Here is a 21721-nt window from a genome sequence, read left to right as displayed (position 1 = left end):
GCCCTTCTATTCTATATTGTAGAGCCAGATTAAACAGCCCTTCTATTCTATATTGTAGAGCCAGATTAAACAGCCCTTCTATATTGTAGAGCCAGATTAAACAGCCCTTCTATTCTATATTGTAGAGCCAGATTAAACAGCCCTTCTATTCTATGTTGTAGAGCCAGATTAAACAGCCCTTCTATATTGTAGAGCCAGATTAAACAGCCCTTCTATTCTATATTGTAGAGCCAGATTAAACAGCCCTTCTATTCTATATTGTAGAGCCAGATTAAACAGCCCTTCTATTCTATGTTGTAGAGCCAGATTAAACAGCCCTTCTATTCTATATTGTAGAGCCAGATTAAACAGCCCTTCTATTCTATATTGTAGAGCCAGATTAAACAGCCCTTCTATATTGTAGAGCCAGATTAAACAGCCCTTCTATTCTATATTGTAGAGCCAGATTAAACAGCCCTTCTATTCTATGTTGTAGAGCCAGATTAAACAGCCCTTCTATATTGTAGAGCCAGATTAAACAGCCCTTCTATTCTATATTGTAGAGCCAGATTAAACAGCCCTTCTATTCTATATTGTAGAGCCAGATTAAACAGCCCTTCTATTCTATGTTGTAGAGCCAGATTAAACAGCCCTTCTATTCTATATTGTAGAGCCAGATTAAACAGCCCTTCTATTCTATATTGTAGAGCCAGATTAAACAGCCCTTCTATATTGTAGAGCCAGATTAAACAGCCCTTCTATTCTATATTGTAGAGCCAGATTAAACAGCCCTTCTATATTGTAGAGCCAGATTAAACAGCCCTTCTATATTGTAGAGCCAGATTAAACAGCCCTTCTATTCTATATTGTAGAGCCAGATTAAACAGCCCTTCTATTCTATATTGTAGAGCCAGATTAAACAGCCCTTCTATTCTATATTGTAGAGCCAGATTAAACAGCCCTTCTATTCTACGTTGTAGAGCCAGATTAAACAGCCCTTCTATTCTATATTGTAGAGCCAGATTAAACAGCCCTTCTATTCTATATTGTAGAGCCAGATTAAACAGCCCTTCTATTCTATATTGTAGAGCCAGATTAAACAGCCCTTCTATGTTGTAGAGCCAGATTAAACATCCCTTCTATTCTATGTTGTAGAGCCAGATTAAACATCCAGAGAAAAGTAGAAGTTGATTAGCCTTTGAATGGTTCCATGAACACAGAGTGTACAAAACATCAGGAACATCTTCCTAGTATTGAGTTGCACCCCCCTATTGGTCCTCAGAACAGCCTCAATTCGTCGGGGCATGGACTCTACAAGGTCTCTAAAGCGTTCCACAGGGACGCTGGCCCAGGTTGACTCCAATGCTTCCCACAGTTGTATCAAGTTGGCTTGATGTCCTTTGGGTGGTGGACCATTCTTGATACACACAGGAAACTGTTGAGAGTGAAAACCCCAGCAGCTTTGCAGTTCTTAACACACTCAAACCGGTGTGCCTGGCACCTACTACCACACCCCGTTCAAAGGCATTTAAATATTCTGTCGTGTCCGTTCACCCTCTGAATGGCACACATACACAATCCATGTCTCAATTGTCTCAAGGCTTAAAAATCCATTCTTTAACCCGTCTCCTCTCCATCTACACTGATTGAAGTGGATTTAACAAGTGACATCAGTAAGGGATTATAGCTTTATACCTGGATTCACCTGGTCAGTCTATGTCATGGAAAAAGCAGGTGTTCCTAATGTTTTGTCCACTCAGTGTGTTTTTACTCACTAGCGCTCATAGGTTTGAGCGTCCGGTCGAAGGTGGGGAGCGCCGCGGGCCCGGTGCTGCCGCCAGGCGGCCTGACCCGGCTGGCGCTGTCCCCCGGGCTCTGAGGGGGGGTGGGGGACACGGCCAGGGGCGGAGGGGGGCCCTGGATCCCCGGGAGGAGGGGTGCATCGGGGGGAGGGGTCCCAGGAGCATGGAACTCCTGAAGGATACGCTGTCTCTCCTTCTCCAGCTCCTGCCGTCTGATCACGGAGTCACATTAGTGGCAATATTGATCAATATTTAAAAATATTTTAAAAAAATGTCCAACGCAGCCATTTTGATCTTAATATCAAATAATTTCTGGGTAATAGTTAATGTACCTCAATGGGATTTTTGACCAAATAAAAACTATAAACGAAAATAGCTACTTAGCAAAGAGTAATTTCTCAAGCCAGACTTTTGCTACGGCTGTTGGTGAGTTGGGAGGTAAAACTGATGATGTCACCACGCCAAAACTCCACCCCACCAAAACAGGCGGAAGTTTCCGGTGACCTTTTCAAACAGCTCTGACACTAAAAGGGCATTATCATCATTTTCACAGTACTATTCCAACATCAGAGTGTGGAAGTATATAGAAAACAGGGAAATCACATTTTTGACTGAACTGGGGGAAATGATGCAATATTCATTTAATCCAGTTTCAAATCATGACATAGCCGACAAGTTAAATGTATGAACTCAATGATTCACTCATTGAGTTCAAATTACAAACATATTAAATTCAAAATTACATTTCTTAAAATGCAAATGAAAAACCGATTAACTTCAGATGAAGTTTGTGTCGGCAGCGATTAAATTCAGATGAAGTTTGTGTCGGCAGTGATTAAATTCAGATGAAGTTTGTGTCGGCAGCGATTAAATTCAGATGAAGTTTGTGTCGGCAGTGACGTTCCTCTCAGACCTGATCATCTCCTCGAAGGCGCTGAACTGCTCTTGTTCCCGTTGGCGCCGCTGCAGTTCCACCACGCGTTCCCGCTCTGCTTCTAGCGCCTGCTGCTTCGACTGTTGCTGCGCCAAGGTCGCCTCCTCCGCTTTCTACACACACCGTAGTGACACACACACACACCGTAGTGACACACACACACACCGTAGTGACACACACACACACCGTAGTGACACACACACACACCGTAGTGACACACACACACACCGTAGTGACACACACACACACCGTAGTGACACACACACACACCGTAGTGACACACACACACACCGTAGTGACACACACACACACCGTAGTGACACACACACACACCGTAGTGACACACACACACACCGTAGTGACACACACACACACCGTAGTGACACACACACACACCGTAGTGACACACACACACACACCGTAGTGACACACACACACACACCGTAGTGACACACACACACACACCGTAGTGACACACACACCGTAGTGACACACACACCGTAGTGACACACACACAGTAGTGACACACACACCGTAGTGACACACACACAGTAGTGACACACACACAGTAGTGACACACACACAGTAGTGACACACACACAGTAGTGACACACACACAGTAGTGACACACAAACGCATTAGAAAATCAACCAAATCCGGTGGGCAGAGGGCTCTACTGGGGGTATAAAGTTGGAGAATGGGCAGGAAGGTCTACAGAGGTGGGCAGGAAGGTCTACAGAGGTGGGCAGGAAGGTCTACAGAGGTGGGCAGGAAGGTCTACAGAGGAGGAGGGCAGGAAGGTCTACAGAGGAGGAGGGCAGGAAGGTCTACAGAGGAGGAGGGCAGGAAGGTCTACAGAGGTGGGCAGGAAGGTCTACAGAGGAGGGCAGGAAGGTCTACAGAGGTGGGCAGGAAGGTCTACAGAGGAGGGCAGGAAGGTCTACAGAGGTGGGCAGGAAGGTCTACAGAGGAGGGCAGGAAGGTCTACAGAGGTGGGCAGGAAGGTCTACAGAGGAGGAGGGCAGGAAGGTCTACAGAGGAGGAGGGCAGGAAGGTCTACAGAGGAGGAGGGCAGGAAGGTCTACAGAGGAGGAGGGCAGGAAGGTCTACAGAGGAGGAGGGCAGGAAGGTCTACAGAGGAGGAGGGCAGGAAGGTCTACAGAGGAGGAGGGCAGGAAGGTCTACAGAGATGGGCAGGAAGGTCTACAGAGGAGGAGGGCAGGAAGGTCTACAGAGGAGGAGGGCAGGAAGGTCTACAGAGGAGGAGGGCAGGAAGGTCTACAGAGATGGGCAGGAAGGTCTACAGAGGTGGGCAGAAGCCTTGTTACCTTCTTGAGGAGATACTGTGCATGCTCCTGCTCATATAACTTGAGAAGAGCCTTCTTCAGCACCTCTGCTTGAGGGAAGGCCACCTCCTTCAGTCTCTGTTGGGACAGATGACAGCATGTCACATCACAAGAGAACCACAGAGGTCCTCCGGTACCCCCGACAGCCCAACCCTGGTCCTCCAGTACCCCTGACAGCCCAACCCTGGTCCTCCGGTACCCCCCCCCCCCCCCAACAGCCCAACCCTGGTCCTCCAGTACCCCTGACAGCCCAACCCTGGTCCTCCAGTACCCCTGACAGCCCAACCCTGGTCCTCCAGTACCCCTGACAGCCCAACCCTGGTCCTCCAGTACCCCTGACAGCCCAACCCTGGTCCTCCGGTACCCCTGACAGCCCAACCCTGGTCCTCCAGTACCCCTGACAGCCCAACCCTGGTCCTCCAGTACCCCTGACAGCCCAACCCTGGTCCTCCAGTACCCCCCAACCCTGGTCCTCCAGTACCCCTGACAGCCCAACCCTGGTCCTCCGGTACCCCTGACAGCCCAACCCTGGTCCTCCAGTACCCCCCAACAGCCCAACCCTGGTCCTCCAGTACCCCTGACAGCCCAACCCTGGTCCTCCAGTACCCCTGACAGCCCAACCCTGGTCCTCCAGTACCCCCCAACAGCCCAACCCTGGTCCTCCAGTACCCCTGACAGCCCAACCCTGGTCCTCCGGTACCCCTGACAGCCCAACCCTGGTCCTCCGGTACCCCTGACAGCCCAACCCTGGTCCTCCAGTACCCCTGACAGCCCAACCCTGGTCCTCCAGTACCCCTGACAGCCCAACCCTGGTCCTCCAGTACCCCTGATAGCCCAACCCTGGTCCTCCAGTACCCCCCAACAGCCCAACCCTGGTCCTCCAGTACCCCTGACAGCCCAACCCTGGTCCTCCAGTACCCCTGACAGCCCAACCCTGGTCCTCCGGTACCCCTGACAGCCCAACCCTGGTCCTCCAGTACCCCTGACAGCCCAACCCTGGTCCTCCAGTACCCCTGACAGCCCAACCCTGGTCCTCCGGTACCCCTGACAGCCCAACCCTGGTCCTCCAGTACCCCCCCCCCCCCCAACAGCCCAACCCTGGTCCTCCAGTACCCCTGATAGCCCAACCCTGGTCCTCCAGTACCCCCCAACAGCCCAACCCTGGTCCTCCAGTACCCCTGACAGCCCAACCCTGGTCCTCCGGTACCCCTGACAGCCCAACCCTGGTCCTCCGGTACCCCTGACAGCCCAACCCTGGTCCTCCAGTACCCCTGACAGCCCAACCCTGGTCCTCCAGTACCCCTGACAGCCCAACCCTGGTCCTCCAGTACCCCTGACAGCCCAACCCTGGTCCTCCAGTACCCCTGACAGCCCAACCCTGGTCCTCCAGTACCCCCCCCCCCAACAGCCCAACCCTGGTCCTCCAGTACCCCTGACAGCCCAACCCTGGTCCTCCAGTACCCCTGACAGCCCAACCCTGGTCCTCCAGTACCCCTGACAGCCCAACCCTGGTCCTCCAGTACCCCTGACAGCCCAACCCTGGTCCTCCAGTACCCCTGACAGCCCAACCCTGGTCCTCCAGTACCCCTGACAGCCCAACCCTGGTCCTCCAGTACCCCTGACAGCCCAACCCTGGTCCTCCAGTACCCCTGACAGCCCAACCCTGGTCCTCCAGTACCCCTGACAGCCCAACCCTGGTCCTCCAGTACCCCTGACAGCCCAACCCTGGTCCTCCAGTACCCCTGACAGCCCAACCCTGGTCCTCCAGTACCCCTGACAGCCCAACCCTGGTCCTCCAGTACCCCTGACAGCCCAACCCTGGTCCTCCAGTACCCCTGACAGCCCAACCCTGGTCCTCCGGTACCCCTGACAGCCCAACCCTGGTCCTCCGGTACCCCTGACAGCCCAACCCTGGTCCTCCGGTACCCCTGACAGCCCAACCCTGGTCCTCCAGTACCCCCCAACAGCCCAACCCTGGTCCTCCAGTACCCCTGACAGCCCAACCCTGGTCCTCCAGTACCCCCCGACAGCCCAACCCTGGTCCTCCAGTACCCCCTGACAGCCCAACCCTGGTCCTCCAGTACCCCTGACAGCCCAACCCTGGTCCTCCAGTACCCCTGACAGCCCAACCCTGGTCCTCCGGTACCCCTGACAGCCCAACCCTGGTCCTCCAGTACCCCTGACAGCCCAACCCTGGTCCTCCAGTACCCCTGACAGCCCAACCCTGGTCCTCCGGTACCCCCCCCCCCCCCCCAACAGCCCAACCCTGGTCCTCCGGTACCCCCCCCCCCCCCCCCAACAGCCCAACCCTGGTCCTCCAGTACCCCCCAACAGCCCAACCCTGGTCCTCCAGTACCCCCCAACAGCCCAACCCTGGTCCTCCGGTACCCCCCAACAGCCCAACCCTGGTCCTCCGGTACCCCCCCCCCCCCCCCAACAGCCCAACCCTGGTCCTCCAGTACCCCTGACAGCCCAACCCTGGTCCTCCGGTACCCCTGACAGCCCAACCCCGGTCCTCCGGTACTCCCCAACAGCCCAACCCTGGTCCTCCGGTACCCCCCAACAGCCCAACCCTGGTCCTCCGGTACCCCCCCCCCCCCCCCCCAACAGCCCAACCCTGGTCCTCCAGTACCCCCCAACAGCCCAACCCTGGTCCTCCAGTACCCCACAACCCTGGTCCTCCAGTACCCCACAACCCTGGTCCTCCAGTACCCCCCAACCCTGGTCCTCCAGTACCCCCCAACCCTGGTCCTCCAGTACCCCCCAACAGCCCAACCCTGGTCCTCCGGTACCCCCCAACAGCCCAACCCTGGTCCTCCAGTACCCCCCAACAGCCCAACCCTGGTCCTCCAGTACCCCCCAACAGCCCAACCCTGGTCCTCCAGTACCCCCCAACAGCCCAACCCTGGTCCTCCAGTACCCCCCCCCCCCAACAGCCCAACCCTGGTCCTCCAGTACCCCCCCAACAGCCCAACCCTGGTCCTCCGGTACCCCCCCCCAACAGCCCAACCCTGGTCCTCCGGTACCCCCCCCCAACAGCCCAACCCTGGTCCTCCGGTACCCCCCCCCCCAACAGCCCAACCCTGGTCCTCCAGTACCCCCCAACAGCCCAACCCTGGTCCTCCAGTACCCCACAACCCTGGTCCTCCAGTACCCCCCAACCCTGGTCCTCCAGTACCCCCCAACCCTGGTCCTCCAGTACCCCCCAACCCTGGTCCTCCAGTACCCCCCAACCCTGGTCCTCCAGTACCCCCTAACAGCCCAACCCTGGTCCTCTAGTACCCCCCCCCCCCAACCCTGGTCCTCCAGTACCCCCCCCCCCCCCCCAACAGCCCAACCCTGGTCCTCCAGTACCCCCCAACAGCCCAACCCTGGTCCTCCCGTACCCCCCAACAGCCCAACCCTGGTCCTCCGGTACCCCCCAACAGCCCAGCCCTGGTCCTCCAGTACCCCCCAACAGCCCAACCCTGGTCCTCCAGTACCCCCCAACAACCCAACCCTGGTCCTCCAGTACCCCCCCCCCCCCCTAACAGCCCAACCCTGGTCCTCCAGTACCCCCCCCTCAACAGCCCAACCCTGGGGTACCTGGGGGTTCTGGAGGACCAGGGTTGGGGGTCCTGGAGGACTGGAGTGTGAAACAGTTAGAATTTGGCATGGTACCTTCAAGGTGTCCTTCTTCTCTGGAATGTTGGCTGTTTTGTAATCTCTGTGTTTAGGAAGCTTCTCAATGAAGAGCCTGAATGGAAACATGATGATAAGCACAAACACATCTTCATAACATTGCAGAAATATGAAACTTTTTGACTAAAAATGATGCAGAAAAAGTAATCCATGCTTTTGTCACTTCTAGGTTAGACTACTGCAATGCTCTACTTTCCAGCTACCCGGATAAAGCACTAAATAAACTACAGTTAATTCTAGCAGCCGTATTTAGCACTGACTAGAACCAACAAATTTGATCATATTACTCCAGCGCTAGCCTCCCTACACTGGCTTCCTGTTAAGGCTAGGGCTGATTTCAAGGTTTTACTGTTAACCTAAAAAGCATTACATGGGCTGGCTCCTACCTATCTTTCCAGTTTGTTCCTGCCGTACATACCTACACGTACGCTACGGTCACAAGACGCAGGCCTCCTAATTGTCCCTAGAATTTCTAAGCAAACAGCTGGAGGCAGGGCTTTCTCCTATAGATCTCCATTTTTATGGAACAGTCTGCCTACCCATGTGAGAGACGCAGACTTGGTCTCAACCTTTAAGTCTTTACTGAAGACTCATCTCTTCAGTAGGTCCTATGATTGAGTGTAGTCTGGCCCAGGAGTGTGAAGGTGAACAGAAAGGCTCTGGAGCAACGAACCGCCCTTGCTGTCTCTGACTGGCCGGTTCCCCTCTCTCCACTGGGATTCTCTGCCTCTGAATCTATTACGGGGGCTGAGTCACTGACGTGATCTTCCTGTCCAGTTTTGAGCCCCCTGGGCTCGCAGGATGGAGATCTTTGTGGGCTATACTCGGCCTTGTCTCAGGGTAGAAGGTTGGTGGTCTGTTGATATCCCTCTAGTGGTGTGGAGGTGTGGGACATCCTTCTCTCAGTCTCCAGTATCTATGCTGCAATAGTCTGTGCCAGGGGGCTAGTGTCAGTCTGTCCTATCTGGTGTGTTTCTCCTGTCCTATCTGGTGTCCTGTGTGAACTTAAGTATGCTCCCTCAAATTCTCCCATCTCTCTCTCTCTCCTCCCAGAGGACCTGAACTCTAGAACCATGGCTCAGGACTACATGGCATGATGACTCCTTGCTGTCCCCAGTCCACCTGGCCGTGCTGCTGCTCCAGTTTCAACTGTTCTGCCTGCGGCTACGGAACACTGACCTGTTCACCGGACGTGCTACCTGTCCCAGACCTGCTATATTCAACTCTCTCCCTCTCCTTTCCTCCCTCCCTCCCTCTCACTCTCTCTACCACACCTGCTGTCTCAACCTCTGAATGATCGGCTATGAAAAGCCAACTGACATTTACTCCTGAGGTGCTGACCTGTTGCACCCTCTAAAACCACTGATTATTATTTGACCCTGCTGGTCATCTATGAACATTTGAACATCTTGAAGAACAATCTGGCCTTAATGGCCATTATATACTTTTATAATCTCCACCCGGCACAGCCAGAAGAAGACTGGCCACCCCTCAGAGCCTGGTTCCTCTCTAGGTTCCTTCCTAGGTTTTGGCCTTTCTAGGGAGTTTTTCCTAGCCACCGTGCTTCTACACCTGCATTGCTTGCTGTTTGGGGTTTTAGGCTGGTTTTTTGTACAGCACTTTGTGACATCTGCTGATGAAAAGGGCTAAAAAGGGCTTTATAAATACATTTGATTGATTCATATTCCTGACTTGTGATAGCATGATGCTTTATGTTCAGATGAGGTCACTTCCTAGGGCACCTGCTGTGTATTTCAGATGAGGTCACTTCCCAAGGCACCTGCTGTGTATTTCAGATGAGGTCACTTCCCAGGGCACCTGCTGTGTATTTCAGATGAGGTCACTTCCCAGGGCACCTGCTGTGTATTTCAGATGAGGTCACTTCCCAGGGCACCTGCTGTGTATTTCAGATGAGGTCACTTCCCAGGGCACCTGCTGTGTATTTCAGATGAGGTCACTTCCCAGGGCACCTGCTGTGTATTTCAGATGAGGTCACTTCCCAAGGCACCTGCTGTGTATTTCAGATGAGGTCACTTCCCAGGGCACCTGCTGTGTATTTCAGATGAGGTCACTTCCCAGGGCACCTGCTGTGTATTTCAGATGAGGTCACTTCCCAGGGCACCTGCTGTGTATTTCAGATGAGGTCACTTCCCAGGGCACCTGCTGTGTATTTCAGATGAGGTCACTTCCTAGGGCACCTGCTGTGTATTTCAGATGAGGTCACTTCCTAGGGCACCTGCTGTGTATTTCAGATGAGGTCACTTCCTAGGGAACCTGCTGTGTATTTCAGATGAGGTCACTTCCCAGGGCACCTGCTGTGTATTTCAGATGAGGTCACTTCCTAGGGCACCTGCTGTGTATTTTAGATGAGGTCACTTCCCAGGGCACCTGCAGTGTATTTCAGATGAGGTCACTTCCTAGGGAACCTGCTGTGTATTTCAGATGAGGTCACTTCCCAAGGCACCTGCTGTGTATTTCAGATGAGGTCACTTCCCAGGGCACCTGCTGTGTATTTCAGATGAGGTCACTTCCCAGGGCACCTGCTGTGTATTTCAGATGAGGCCACTTCCTAGGGCACCTGCTGTGTATTTCAGATGAGGTCACTTCCTAGGGCACCTGCAGTGTATTTCAGATGAGGTCACTTCCTAGGGAACCTGCTGTGTATTTCAGATGAGGTCACTTCCCAGGGCACCTGCTGTGTATTTCAGATGAGGTCACTTCCCAGGGCACCTGCTGTGTATTTCAGATGAGGTCACTTCCCAGGGCACCTGCTGTGTATTTCAGATGAGGTCACTTCCCAGGGCACCTGCTGTGTATTTCAGATGAGGTCACTTCCCAGGGCACCTGCTGTGTATTTCAGATGAGGTCACTTCCCAGGGCACCTGCTGTGTATTTCAGATGAGGTCACTTCCCAAGGCACCTGCTGTGTATTTCAGATGAGGTCACTTCCCAGGGCACCTGCTGTGTATTTCAGATGAGGTCACTTCCTAGGGCACCTGCTGTGTATTTCAGATGAGGTCACTTCCCAGGGCACCTGCTGTGTATTTCAGATGAGGTCACTTCCCAGGGCACCTGCTGTGTATTTCAGATGAGGTCACTTCCTAGGGCACCTGCTGTGTATTTCAGATGAGGTCACTTCCTAGGGCACCTGCTGTGTATTTCAGATGAGGTCACTTCCTAGGGAACCTGCTGTGTATTTCAGATGAGGTCACTTCCCAGGGCACCTGCTGTGTATTTCAGATGAGGTCACTTCCCAGGGCACCTGCTGTGTATTTCAGATGAGGTCACTTCCCAGGGCACCTGCTGTGTATTTCAGATGAGGTCACTTCCCAGGGCACCTGCTGTGTATTTCAGATGAGGTCACTTCCCAGGGCACCTGCTGTGTATTTCAGATGAGGTCACTTCCCAAGGCACCTGCTGTGTATTTCAGATGAGGTCACTTCCCAGGGCACCTGCTGTGTATTTCAGATGAGGTCACTTCCCAGGGCACCTGCTGTGTATTTCAGATGAGGTCACTTCCCAGGGCACCTGCTGTGTATTTCAGATGAGGTCACTTCCCAGGGCACCTGCTGTGTATTTCAGATGAGGTCACTTCCCAGGGCACCTGCTGTGTATTTCAGATGAGGTCACTTCCTAGGGCACCTGCTGTGTATTTCAGATGAGGTCACTTCCTAGGGCACCTGCTGTGTATTTCAGATGAGGTCACTTCCTAGGGAACCTGCTGTGTATTTCAGATGAGGTCACTTCCCAGGGCACCTGCTGTGTATTTCAGATGAGGTCACTTCCTAGGGCACCTGCTGTGTATTTTAGATGAGGTCACTTCCCAGGGCACCTGCAGTGTATTTCAGATGAGGTCACTTCCTAGGGAACCTGCTGTGTATTTCAGATGAGGTCACTTCCCAAGGCACCTGCTGTGTATTTCAGATGAGGTCACTTCCCAGGGCACCTGCTGTGTATTTCAGATGAGGTCACTTCCCAGGGCACCTGCTGTGTATTTCAGATGAGGTCACTTCCTAGGGCACCTGCTGTGTATTTCAGATGAGGTCACTTCCTAGGGCACCTGCAGTGTATTTCAGATGAGGTCACTTCCTAGGGAACCTGCTGTGTATTTCAGATGAGGTCACTTCCCAGGGCACCTGCTGTGTATTTCAGATGAGGTCACTTCCCAGGGCACCTGCTGTGTATTTCAGATGAGGTCACTTCCCAGGGCACCTGCTGTGTATTTCAGATGAGGTCACTTCCCAGGGCACCTGCTGTGTATTTCAGATGAGGTCACTTCCCAGGGCACCTGCTGTGTATTTCAGATGAGGTCACTTCCCAGGGCACCTGCTGTGTATTTCAGATGAGGTCACTTCCCAAGGCACCTGCTGTGTATTTCAGATGAGGTCACTTCCCAGGGCACCTGCTGTGTATTTCAGATGAGGTCACTTCCTAGGGCACCTGCTGTGTATTTCAGATGAGGTCACTTCCCAGGGCACCTGCTGTGTATTTCAGATGAGGTCACTTCCCAGGGCACCTGCTGTGTATTTCAGATGAGGTCACTTCCTAGGGCACCTGCTGTGTATTTCAGATGAGGTCACTTCCTAGGGCACCTGCTGTGTATTTCAGATGAGGTCACTTCCTAGGGAACCTGCTGTGTATTTCAGATGAGGTCACTTCCCAGGGCACCTGCTGTGTATTTCAGATGAGGTCACTTCCCAGGGCACCTGCTGTGTATTTCAGATGAGGTCACTTCCCAGGGCACCTGCTGTGTATTGCAGATGAGGCCCATACTTCCCTTTAATTTGTGACTGAGGCATTTTATCTGGATCTAGTCTCTACAGCTGATCTCAACATGATAGTTTATTGGGTTGCAGACAATATGGTACACTGTCCCCAATACTACCGTAAACAAACCGTCCCCAATACTACCGTAAACAAAACGTCCCCAATACTACCGTAAAAAACAAACCGTCCCCAATACTACCGTAAACAAACCGTCCCCAATACTACCGTAAACAAACTGTCCCCAATACTACCGTAAACAAACTGTCCCCAATACTACCGTAAACAAACTGTCCCCAATACTACCGTAAACAAACTGTCCCCAATACTACCGTAAACAAACTGTCCCCAATACTACCGTAAACAAACTGTCCCCAATACTACCGTAAACAAACTGTCCCCAATACTACCGTAAACAAACTGTCCCCAATACTACCGTAAACAAACTGTCCCCAATACTACCGTAAACAAACTGTCCCCAATACTACCGTAAACAAACTGTCCCCAATACTACCGTAAACAAACTGTCCCCAATACTACCGTAAACAAACGTCCCCAATACTACCGTAAACAAACTGTCCCCAATACTACCGTAAACAAACTGTCCCCAATACTACCGTAAACAAACTGTCCCCAATACTACCGTAAACAAACTGTCCCCAATACTACCGTAAACAAACTGTTCCCAATACTACCGTAAACAAACTGTCCCCAATACTACCGTAAACAAACTGTCCCCAATACTACCGTAAACAAACTGTCCCCAATACTACCGTAAACAAACGTCCCCAATACTACCGTAAACAAACTGTCCCCAATACTTCCGTAAACAAACTGTCCCCAATACTACCGTAAACAAACTGTCCCCAATACTACCGTAAACAAACTGTCCCCAATACTACCGTAAACAAACTGTCCCCAATACTACCGTAAACAAAACGTCCCCAATACTACCGTAAACAGAACGTCACCAATACTACCGTAAACAAAATGTCCCCAATACTACCGTAAACAAAATGTCCCCAATACTACCGTAAACAAAATGTCCCCAATACTACCGTAAACAAAATGTCCCCAATACTACCGTAAACAAAATGTCCCCAATACTACCGTAAACAAAATGTCCCCAATACTACCGTAAACAAAATGTCCCCAGGGAGAGATATGCCTGGCTTATGTAACCGGCAACACACTGCCATTTGACAATTACAGCTTCCTCCCCCACTGACACTTCATCTTGGGTTCTCTGTCTTGTGACACGACGGCCATCTTGACAACACCTTCATCAGCGGCCTACTTCCACCAACTCAACTTACGTGATGTACTTGTTGTAGAGTACGAAGGCGTGCTCGGCGTTGCCCTCCTCGGTGTAGGTGTTGGCCATACGAATCATCTCTACGCCTGACCTGAAGTACCTCCGGGGAGGAACGTCCTCGTTCACGTCCACAGAGCTGCCCTTCTTGGTCAGGGCACGGACACGGTCCTCAGGGGACAGGCTGACATCCGTGTGGTCTGCCATCAGGACCTTCCTCCTACACACCTGACAGGAAATCAAACCTCTGTTAGTCCGCTTCAGAAATATATATATATATATAGTGCACTATTTTTAACTAGCTGAACATCAGCACAGCTGGCTGGGGCTCCACCCATCTCCCCTACACACCTGACAGGGACTTAATCAATGAATCAAAAGTATTGATTAAACTCTGGTTCGGCACTTGTCAAGGAGGAACGCGTTCCACAGCTAAGGTCGAGGCAACAACCAATGGTTGCGTGCCATGTCATCGACTGTGTACACAATACAAAGTCGCAAAGGAGATGTTGTGATCTATTTAATAAAACACCCCCAAAAAAAGTCTGTGGAAATCCAGATGTTTTCAAGAGACCCTCCACAACCTGCACCTCTCATCCAAGAAGGACAGGATGAACCAGTGGTATCAACGACCAAGTATCTTGGTTTTCATCTAGACAATAACCTCAGCGGTGACACACGTGGAGCAGCGGCCTCACTGACAATCGGCCTGAAGATATGGTCACAGTGTACACTACACTGGTCAGGCATTGTCTGGAATACGGTGTAGTGCTGTTAGTTGGATACAACTAAAAGCAGCAGCCCCAACTGAACATGGTGCAGGGGGGCCCTGAGGCTCATCTCCAGAGGTGGAGCAGTCCAGTCACAGCTCTCGTCACTGTAGAACAATTCTACACATTTTGCTATGAGAACAATGTGCAGTTTTATAGCAAATTCCCTTCAATTCTACACTTTTTGCCATGGCTAATACCATCCGAGTGACTCAAACATTATAACAAAATCAAAGGGAGCCCCATGCCATGACAAAAATACTCCTGAATGCAACAATTGTTTTATTGTATATTCTCCCTGACAGTCTAGCTTTGATTTAGGTGTTTGTTCGTTTTAAAAGATGATCTCATCGAGAACGCTATCTACACTGTATGTATTCTGATCAATTTGATGTTATTTTAAAAGGACAAAAACATTTGCTTTTCTTTCAAAAACAAGGACGTTTCTAAGTGACCCAAAACTTTTGAACGGTAGTGTACATAGGTCCACTATCTTTTCTGCAGACAAAACCCTGCAGATATCTAAATATATGTTTTAGCCTTATGGAAAATCATTTAAATATGTGACTGACCGGCTCAAATCGGTCTAAGGCAGCCAAATGTTGTTTTTTTAAAACATTTGATAAAAGTAAAGACTAACCTCTACCTGTGCGACCTACAGACAACAGGCGTGGCCATAAAGCCTCTCCCTGATAATACACATTGTTATAAAGTTTACACAATTAAGTATTCTTATGTATATTATTAAGTACTATGTGCATAAACATTAGTGTTTTTTCCCACGACGTTGGACTATCTAGCCAACAGAAAATGTGTGAGCATGATGAATCTGTAGCTAGCCAACTTCTCAATCCATATAATATGTTTGGGAGGCTAACTAGCTAGCTAGCCATGACCGATTTGAAGTTAACCCGTACGGGCAACTAGCTAGCTAGCTAGCCATGACCGATTTGAAGTTAACCCGTATGGGCAACTAGCTAGCTAGCCAGCCATGACCGATTTGAAGTTACCTGTACACTTGATGCATGCTAGATGGACATGTTTCACCATCATCCATGATGAAAAACATGAATTGCAGGGATAAGATTGATTTGCAAGCAGTTCTAACACTAGCTAGTAGCTTAGCAAAACTAACTTACGTTCGATTGTTTTCAAATTCCCACCTAGTTGAGCGATAAAATATGTAGGTTTCACCAACAAATACGTATTAAAGGGTATATCATTCAATTCGAGAGCAATTTATCGTTGTCTTTATCAAGTAAATCTTCAGTTAAGTAAATAATTAGCTAGCAAGGTGGCTAATTGTTACAACCATCTACTTCCGCATCTCCACCAGCGTCTCGTCAGCAACAAAAAAAAAGTACTTCCGGGTCATGGAATTTCGGCAAAATAAAAGTGCTCTACGTAACAGATGAAAGGTGTTGTTTTCTGTATTTATTGATGATATATGAAATTGATTGTCTAAGCGTTAACATTGATGTGATGGTATTAATTAAAAGTAATTTTGATCGAAATGTGCAAATTGTCCAAACAGATCATCAAGGTAGACGGATTATTTTAAATATGCTACTGGACAATAAACAGATATGGCTTATTAACCTATACGGTCCAAATAATGATGATCCAAACTTCTTTTAAAATATATATCAGAATTTATCAACTCTACAAGCAACACTAGACTCTATTATTATGGTGGGAGATTTTAATACGGTCTTAAATACCTCTATGACCAGAAAGGAAATCACACTACAAACTATCACCCTCAGGCACTTAAGGAGATCAGGAATGTCATGGATATATTGGAATTAGTGGATATATGGAGACTTAAATACCCTGACCTAGTGAGATATACATGGCGGAGGTTTAATATCCTGACCTAGTGAGATATACATGGAGGAGGTTTAATATCCTGACCTAGTGAGATATACATGGTGGAGGTTTAATATCCTGACCTAGTGAGATATACATGGAGGTTTAATATCCTGACCTAGTGAGATAAACATGGCGGAGGGTTAATCAAGCTAGTCGTCTTGACTACTTTCTTATGCCATTCTCTCTGGCACCAAAAGTTTAAAAAGTGTTGATAGGGGACAGAATACGGTCAGATCATCACATAATTGGCATATATATTACTCTTACAGAATTTTCTACGTGGGCGAGGATATTGGAAATTTAATCAAAGTCTACTAGATGATAAATTGTTTAGAACTAGGACAGAAGATTTTATAATTGACTTTTTCAGACATAACATAGGTACATCAGATCCCCTTATTGTATGGGACACTTTTAAATGTGCCTTTAGAGGCCATGCAATTTAATACTCATCTATAAAACAAAAGCAATTTAGATCAAACGAGTCCATATTAACAAAGGAAATTGATGGACTAACAGTACAGTTAGATAGCAATAAAAACTGTACCATAGAGGCACAGAATAAGTTAGAGGAAAAACAAAAAGAAATGGAGGAACTTATTCAAGAAAGATCCAGTGTAATATTTTATAAAAATAAAGCGAACTGGGTGAGGAGTGTAGCCACCTGGATTAAATGAAATCCATCACTCTCTCTAGTGTCTTCACATAGACAGATAAGCGCTCTGTGTCAGTGTGTAGTCAAGGACATCACCCTGCTGCCACATCAACCCTCTAACAGACCACGGAGTTGAAACTATTCTCCTTTAGTCAGTTATGCTCATCTCTCGTCTTATTCTTCCCATTCACTCTGCTCAGAGCGACTATCCTCCCTTCTCTTCCTCCTCTTCCTCTCCCGTCTTATTCTTCCCATTCACTCTGCTCAGAGCGACTATCCTCCCTCCTCTTCCTCTCCCGTCTTATTCTTCCCATTCACTCTGCTCAGAGCGACTTTCCTCCCTCCTCTTCCTCTCCCGTCTTAATCTTCCCATTCACTCTGCTCAGAGCGACTTTCCTCCCTTCTCTTCCTCCTCTTCCTCTCCAGTCTTATTCTTCCCATTCACTCTGCTCAGAGCGACTTTCCTCCCTTCTCTTCCTCTCCCGTCTTATTCTTCCCATTCACTCTGCTCAGAGCGACTTTCCTCCCTCCTCTTCCTCTCCCGTCTTAATCTTCCCATTCACTCTGCTCAGAGCGACTTTCCTCCCTTCTCTTCCTCCTCTTCCTCTCCAGTCTTATTCTTCCCATTCACTCTGCTCAGAGCGACTTTCCTCCCTTCTCTTCCTCCTCTTCCTCTCCCGTCTTATTCTTCCCATTCACTCTGCTCAGAGCGACTATCCTCCCTTCTCTTCCTCTCCCGTCTTATTCTTCCCATTCACTCTGCTCAGAGCGACTTTCCTCCCTCCTCTTCCTCTCCCGTCTTAATCTTCCCATTCACTCTGCTCAGAGCGACTTTCCTCCCTTCTCTTCCTCCTCTTCCTCTCCAGTCTTATTCTTCCCATTCACTCTGCTCAGAGCGACTTTCCTCCCTTCTCTTCCTCCTCTTCCTCTCCCGTCTTATTCTTCCCATTCACTCTGCTCAGAGCGACTATCCTCCCTTCTCTTCCTCTCCCGTCTTATTCTTCCCATTCACTCTGCTCAGAGCGACTTTCCTCCCTCCTCTTCCTCTCCCGTCTTAATCTTCCCATTCACTCTGCTCAGAGCGACTTTCCTCCCTTCTCTTCCTCCTCTTCCTCTCCAGTCTTATTCTTCCCATTCACTCTGCTCAGAGTGACTTTCCTCCCTTCTCTTCCTCCTCTTCCTCTCCCGTCTTATTCTTCCCATTCACTCTGCTCAGAGCGACTTTCCTCCCTTCTCTTCCTCCTCTTCCTCTCCCGTCTTATTCTTCCCATTCACTCTGCTCAGAGCGACTATCCTCCCTCCTCTTCCTCTCCCGTCTTATTCTTCCCATTCACTCTGCTCAGAGCGACTATCCTCCCTCCTCTTCCTCTCCCGTCTTATTCTTCCCATTCACTCTGCTCAGAGCGACTATCCTCCCTCTTCTTCCTCCTCTTCCTCTCCCGTCTTATTCTTCCCATTCACTCTGCTCAGAGCGACTATCCTCCCTCCTCTTCCTCTCCCGTCTTATTCTTCCCATTCACTCTGCTCAGAGCGACTATCCTCCCTCCTCTTCCTCTCCCGTCTTATTCTTCCCATTCACTCTGCTCAGAGCGACTATCCTCCCTCCTCTTCCTCTCCCGTCTTATTCTTCCCATTCACTCTGCTCAGAGCGACTTTCCTCCCTTCTCTTCCTCCTCTTCCTCTCCCGTCTTATTCTTCCCATTCACTCTGCTCAGAGCGACTATCCTCCCTTTTCTTCCTCCTCTTCCTCTCCCGTCTTATTCTTCCCATTCACTCTGCTCAGAGCGACTATCCTCCCTCCTCTTCCTCTCCCGTCTTATTCTTCCCATTCACTCTGCTCAGAGCGACTATCCTCCCTCCTCTTCCTCTCCCGTCTTATTCTTCCCATTCACTCTGCTCAGAGCGACTATCCTCCCTTCTCTTCCTCTCCCGTCTTATTCTTCCCATTCACTCTGCTCAGAGCGACTATCCTCCCTCCTCTTCCTCTCCCGTCTTATTCTTCCCATTCACTCTGCTCAGAGCGACTTTCCTCCCTCCTCTTCCTCTCCCGTCTTATTCTTCCCATTCACTCTGCTCAGAGCGACTTTCCTCCCTTCTCTTCCTCCTCTTCCTCTCCCGTCTTATTCTTCCCATTCACTCTGCTCAGAGCGACTATCCTCCCTCCTCTTCCTCTCCCGTCTTATTCTTCCCATTCACTCTGCTCAGAGCGACTATCCTCCCTTCTCTTTCTCCTTTTCCTCTCCCGTCTTATTCTTCCCATTCACTCTTCTCAGAGCGACTATCCTCCCTTTTCTTCCTCCTCTTCCTCTCCCGTCTTATTCTTCCCATTCACTCTGCTCAGAGCGACTATCCTTCCTCCTCTTCCTCTCCCGTCTTATTCTTCCCATTCACTCTGCTCAGAGCGACTATCCTCCCTCCTCTTCCTCTCCCGTCTTATTCTTCCCATTCACTCTGCTCAGAGCGACTATCCTTCCTCCTCTTCCTCTCCCGTCTTATTCTTCCCATTCACTCTGCTCAGAGCGACTATCCTCCCTTCTCTTCCTCTCCCGTCTTATTCTTCCCATTCACTCTGCTCAGAGCGACTATCCTCCCTCCTCTTCCTCTCCCGTCTTATTCTTCCCATTCACTCTGCTCAGAGCGACTATCCTTCCTCCTCTTCCTCTCCCGTCTTATTCTTCCCATTCACTCTGCTCAGAGCGACTATCCTCCCTTCTCTTTCTCCTCTTCCTCTCCTGTGTTATTCTTCCCATTCACTCTTCTGAAAGCTGGTAGAGTACACATTGCCTGTTACCTTGCCAACCAAGAGCTTTGAAAACCAAGAGCCTTGAAAAGAGCTACAGGCCCAGGTGTAAACAGTGATCATCTACAGCAACATCATGGAACAGCCTCATCTACAGTAGGGGTGGGGGGGGGCACATCATAGAACAGCTTCAAGGATGAGATTTCACAACTCACAGAGACATGCAGAGAGAGACATACCTTCAGCCCTACATATGTCCAATCTGCTGAGAGGCAGACATGTCAATAACAGGGGATCAGTTTGGTGAATGCTATTGTAATTACATTGTGGTATAGTAGTAGTATACGGAGGGAACAAAACATGAGGAACACTCTATCCTTGCCAGACTGACCAGGTGATTCCAGGTGAACGCTATGATCCCTTATTGATGTCACTTGTTAAATCCACATCAATCAGTGTAGATAAATTAGATATCCCTCTAGTGGGGTGGGGCTGTGCTTTGGCAAAGTGGGTGGGGTTATATCCTTCCTGTTTGGCCCTGTCCGGGGGTATCATCGGATGGGGCCACAGTGTCTCCTGACCCCTCCTGTCTCAGCTTCCAGTATTTATGCTGCAGTAGTTTGTGTGTCGGGGGCTAGGGTCAGTCTGTTATATCTGGAGTATTTCTCCTGTCTTATCCGGTGTCCTGTGTGAATTTAGGGATGTTCTCTCTAATTCTCTCTTTCTTTCTCTCTCTCGGAGGACCTGAGCCCTAGGACCATGCCTCAGGACTACCTGGCATGATGACTCCTTGCTGTTCCCAGTCCACCTGTTCAACTGTTCTGCCTGCGGCTATGGAACCTGTTCACCGGACGTGCTACCTGTCCCAGACATGCTGTTTTCAACTCTCTAGAGACAGCAGGAACGGTAGAGATACTCTTAATGATCGGCTATGAAAAGCCAACTGGCATTTACTCCTGAGGTGCTGACCTGTTGCATCCTCAACAAACACTGTGATTATTATTATTTGACCCTGCTGGTCATCTATGAACATTTGAACATCTTTGCCATGTTCTGTTATAATCTCCACCCGGCACAGCCAGAAGAGGACTGGCCACCCCTCATAGCCTGGTTCCTCTCTAGGTTCCTTCCTAGGTTCTGGCCTTTCTAGGGAGTTTTTCCTAGCCACCGTGCTTCTACACCTGCATTGCTTGCTGTTTGGGGTTTTAGGCTGGGTTTCTGTACAGCACTTTGAGATATCAGCTGATGTAAGAAGGGCTTTATAAATACATATGATTTGATTGAAATAAATTTGAACGGGAGACAGGTTTAAGAAGGATGTTTAAGCCTCGAGACAACTGAGAGACAGATTGTGTATGTGTGCTATTCAGAGGGTGAGCAGGCAAGACAAAATATTTAAGTGTCTTTGAACGGGGTATGGTAGAGGGTTTTTCACACTTAACAGTTTCCCGTGTGTATCAAGAATGGTCCACCACCCAAAGGACATCCAGCCAACTTGACACAACGGTGGGAAGCATTGGAGTCAACATGAGCCAGCATCCCTGCGGAACGCTTTAGAGACCTTGTAGAGTCCATACCCCGATGAATTGAGGCTGTTCTGAAGGCACAAGGGGATACAACTCAATAACATACTGCATTAGGATCATCCCACGTAGCGTAACCTTCCTCTGATTCAGATGAAAAGGCCCTGATCATGTCACGTAGGAAGAGATTCAGAAATCCTCTCATTCTGGGGTTGCAGCCTTTTGACCAGGGACTTCATGAAAACGACTGAATTTGTGTTTCCGTTTTCAAAGACGACCCCCAAGACACATAGGATACAGTGTATTTATTTTATAGGTTACAGAGATGCACAATAACAAGCTT

General features: G+C 49.7%; 1 protein-coding gene across 3 annotated transcripts in view; it reads right to left on the bottom strand.

Moving 5' to 3' along the window:
* The window catches only part of LOC129853035 (STAM-binding protein-like A), a 31661-nt gene extending 15446 nt beyond the window's left edge, over positions 1-16215 (bottom strand). Inside the window, exons 1-6 of one of the 3 annotated variants that reach the window (XM_055918680.1) lie at positions 15728-16215; positions 13823-14046; positions 7722-7797; positions 4044-4139; positions 2695-2828; positions 1755-1993 (exon numbers count right to left, since the gene is read on the bottom strand). In XM_055918680.1, coding sequence (XP_055774655.1) covers positions 1755-1993; positions 2695-2828; positions 4044-4139; positions 7722-7797; positions 13823-14025 — 748 coding nt within the window. In that variant the 5' untranslated portion in view covers positions 14026-14046; positions 15728-16215. Of the gene's footprint in view, positions 1-1754; positions 1994-2694; positions 2829-4043; positions 4140-7721; positions 7798-13822; positions 14047-15598; positions 15701-15727 lie in introns of those variants that run through there. The other 2 variants (XM_055918678.1, XM_055918679.1) reach the window with 2 other exon arrangements.
* Between the last annotated feature and the right edge of the window lie 5506 nt (positions 16216-21721).

This window comes from Salvelinus fontinalis, chromosome 4 (assembly GCF_029448725.1).
Source record: "Salvelinus fontinalis isolate EN_2023a chromosome 4, ASM2944872v1, whole genome shotgun sequence".
NCBI classification, from domain to species: domain Eukaryota; kingdom Metazoa; phylum Chordata; class Actinopteri; order Salmoniformes; family Salmonidae; genus Salvelinus; species Salvelinus fontinalis.
This window is presented reverse-complemented; position numbering and strand designations above follow the sequence as displayed.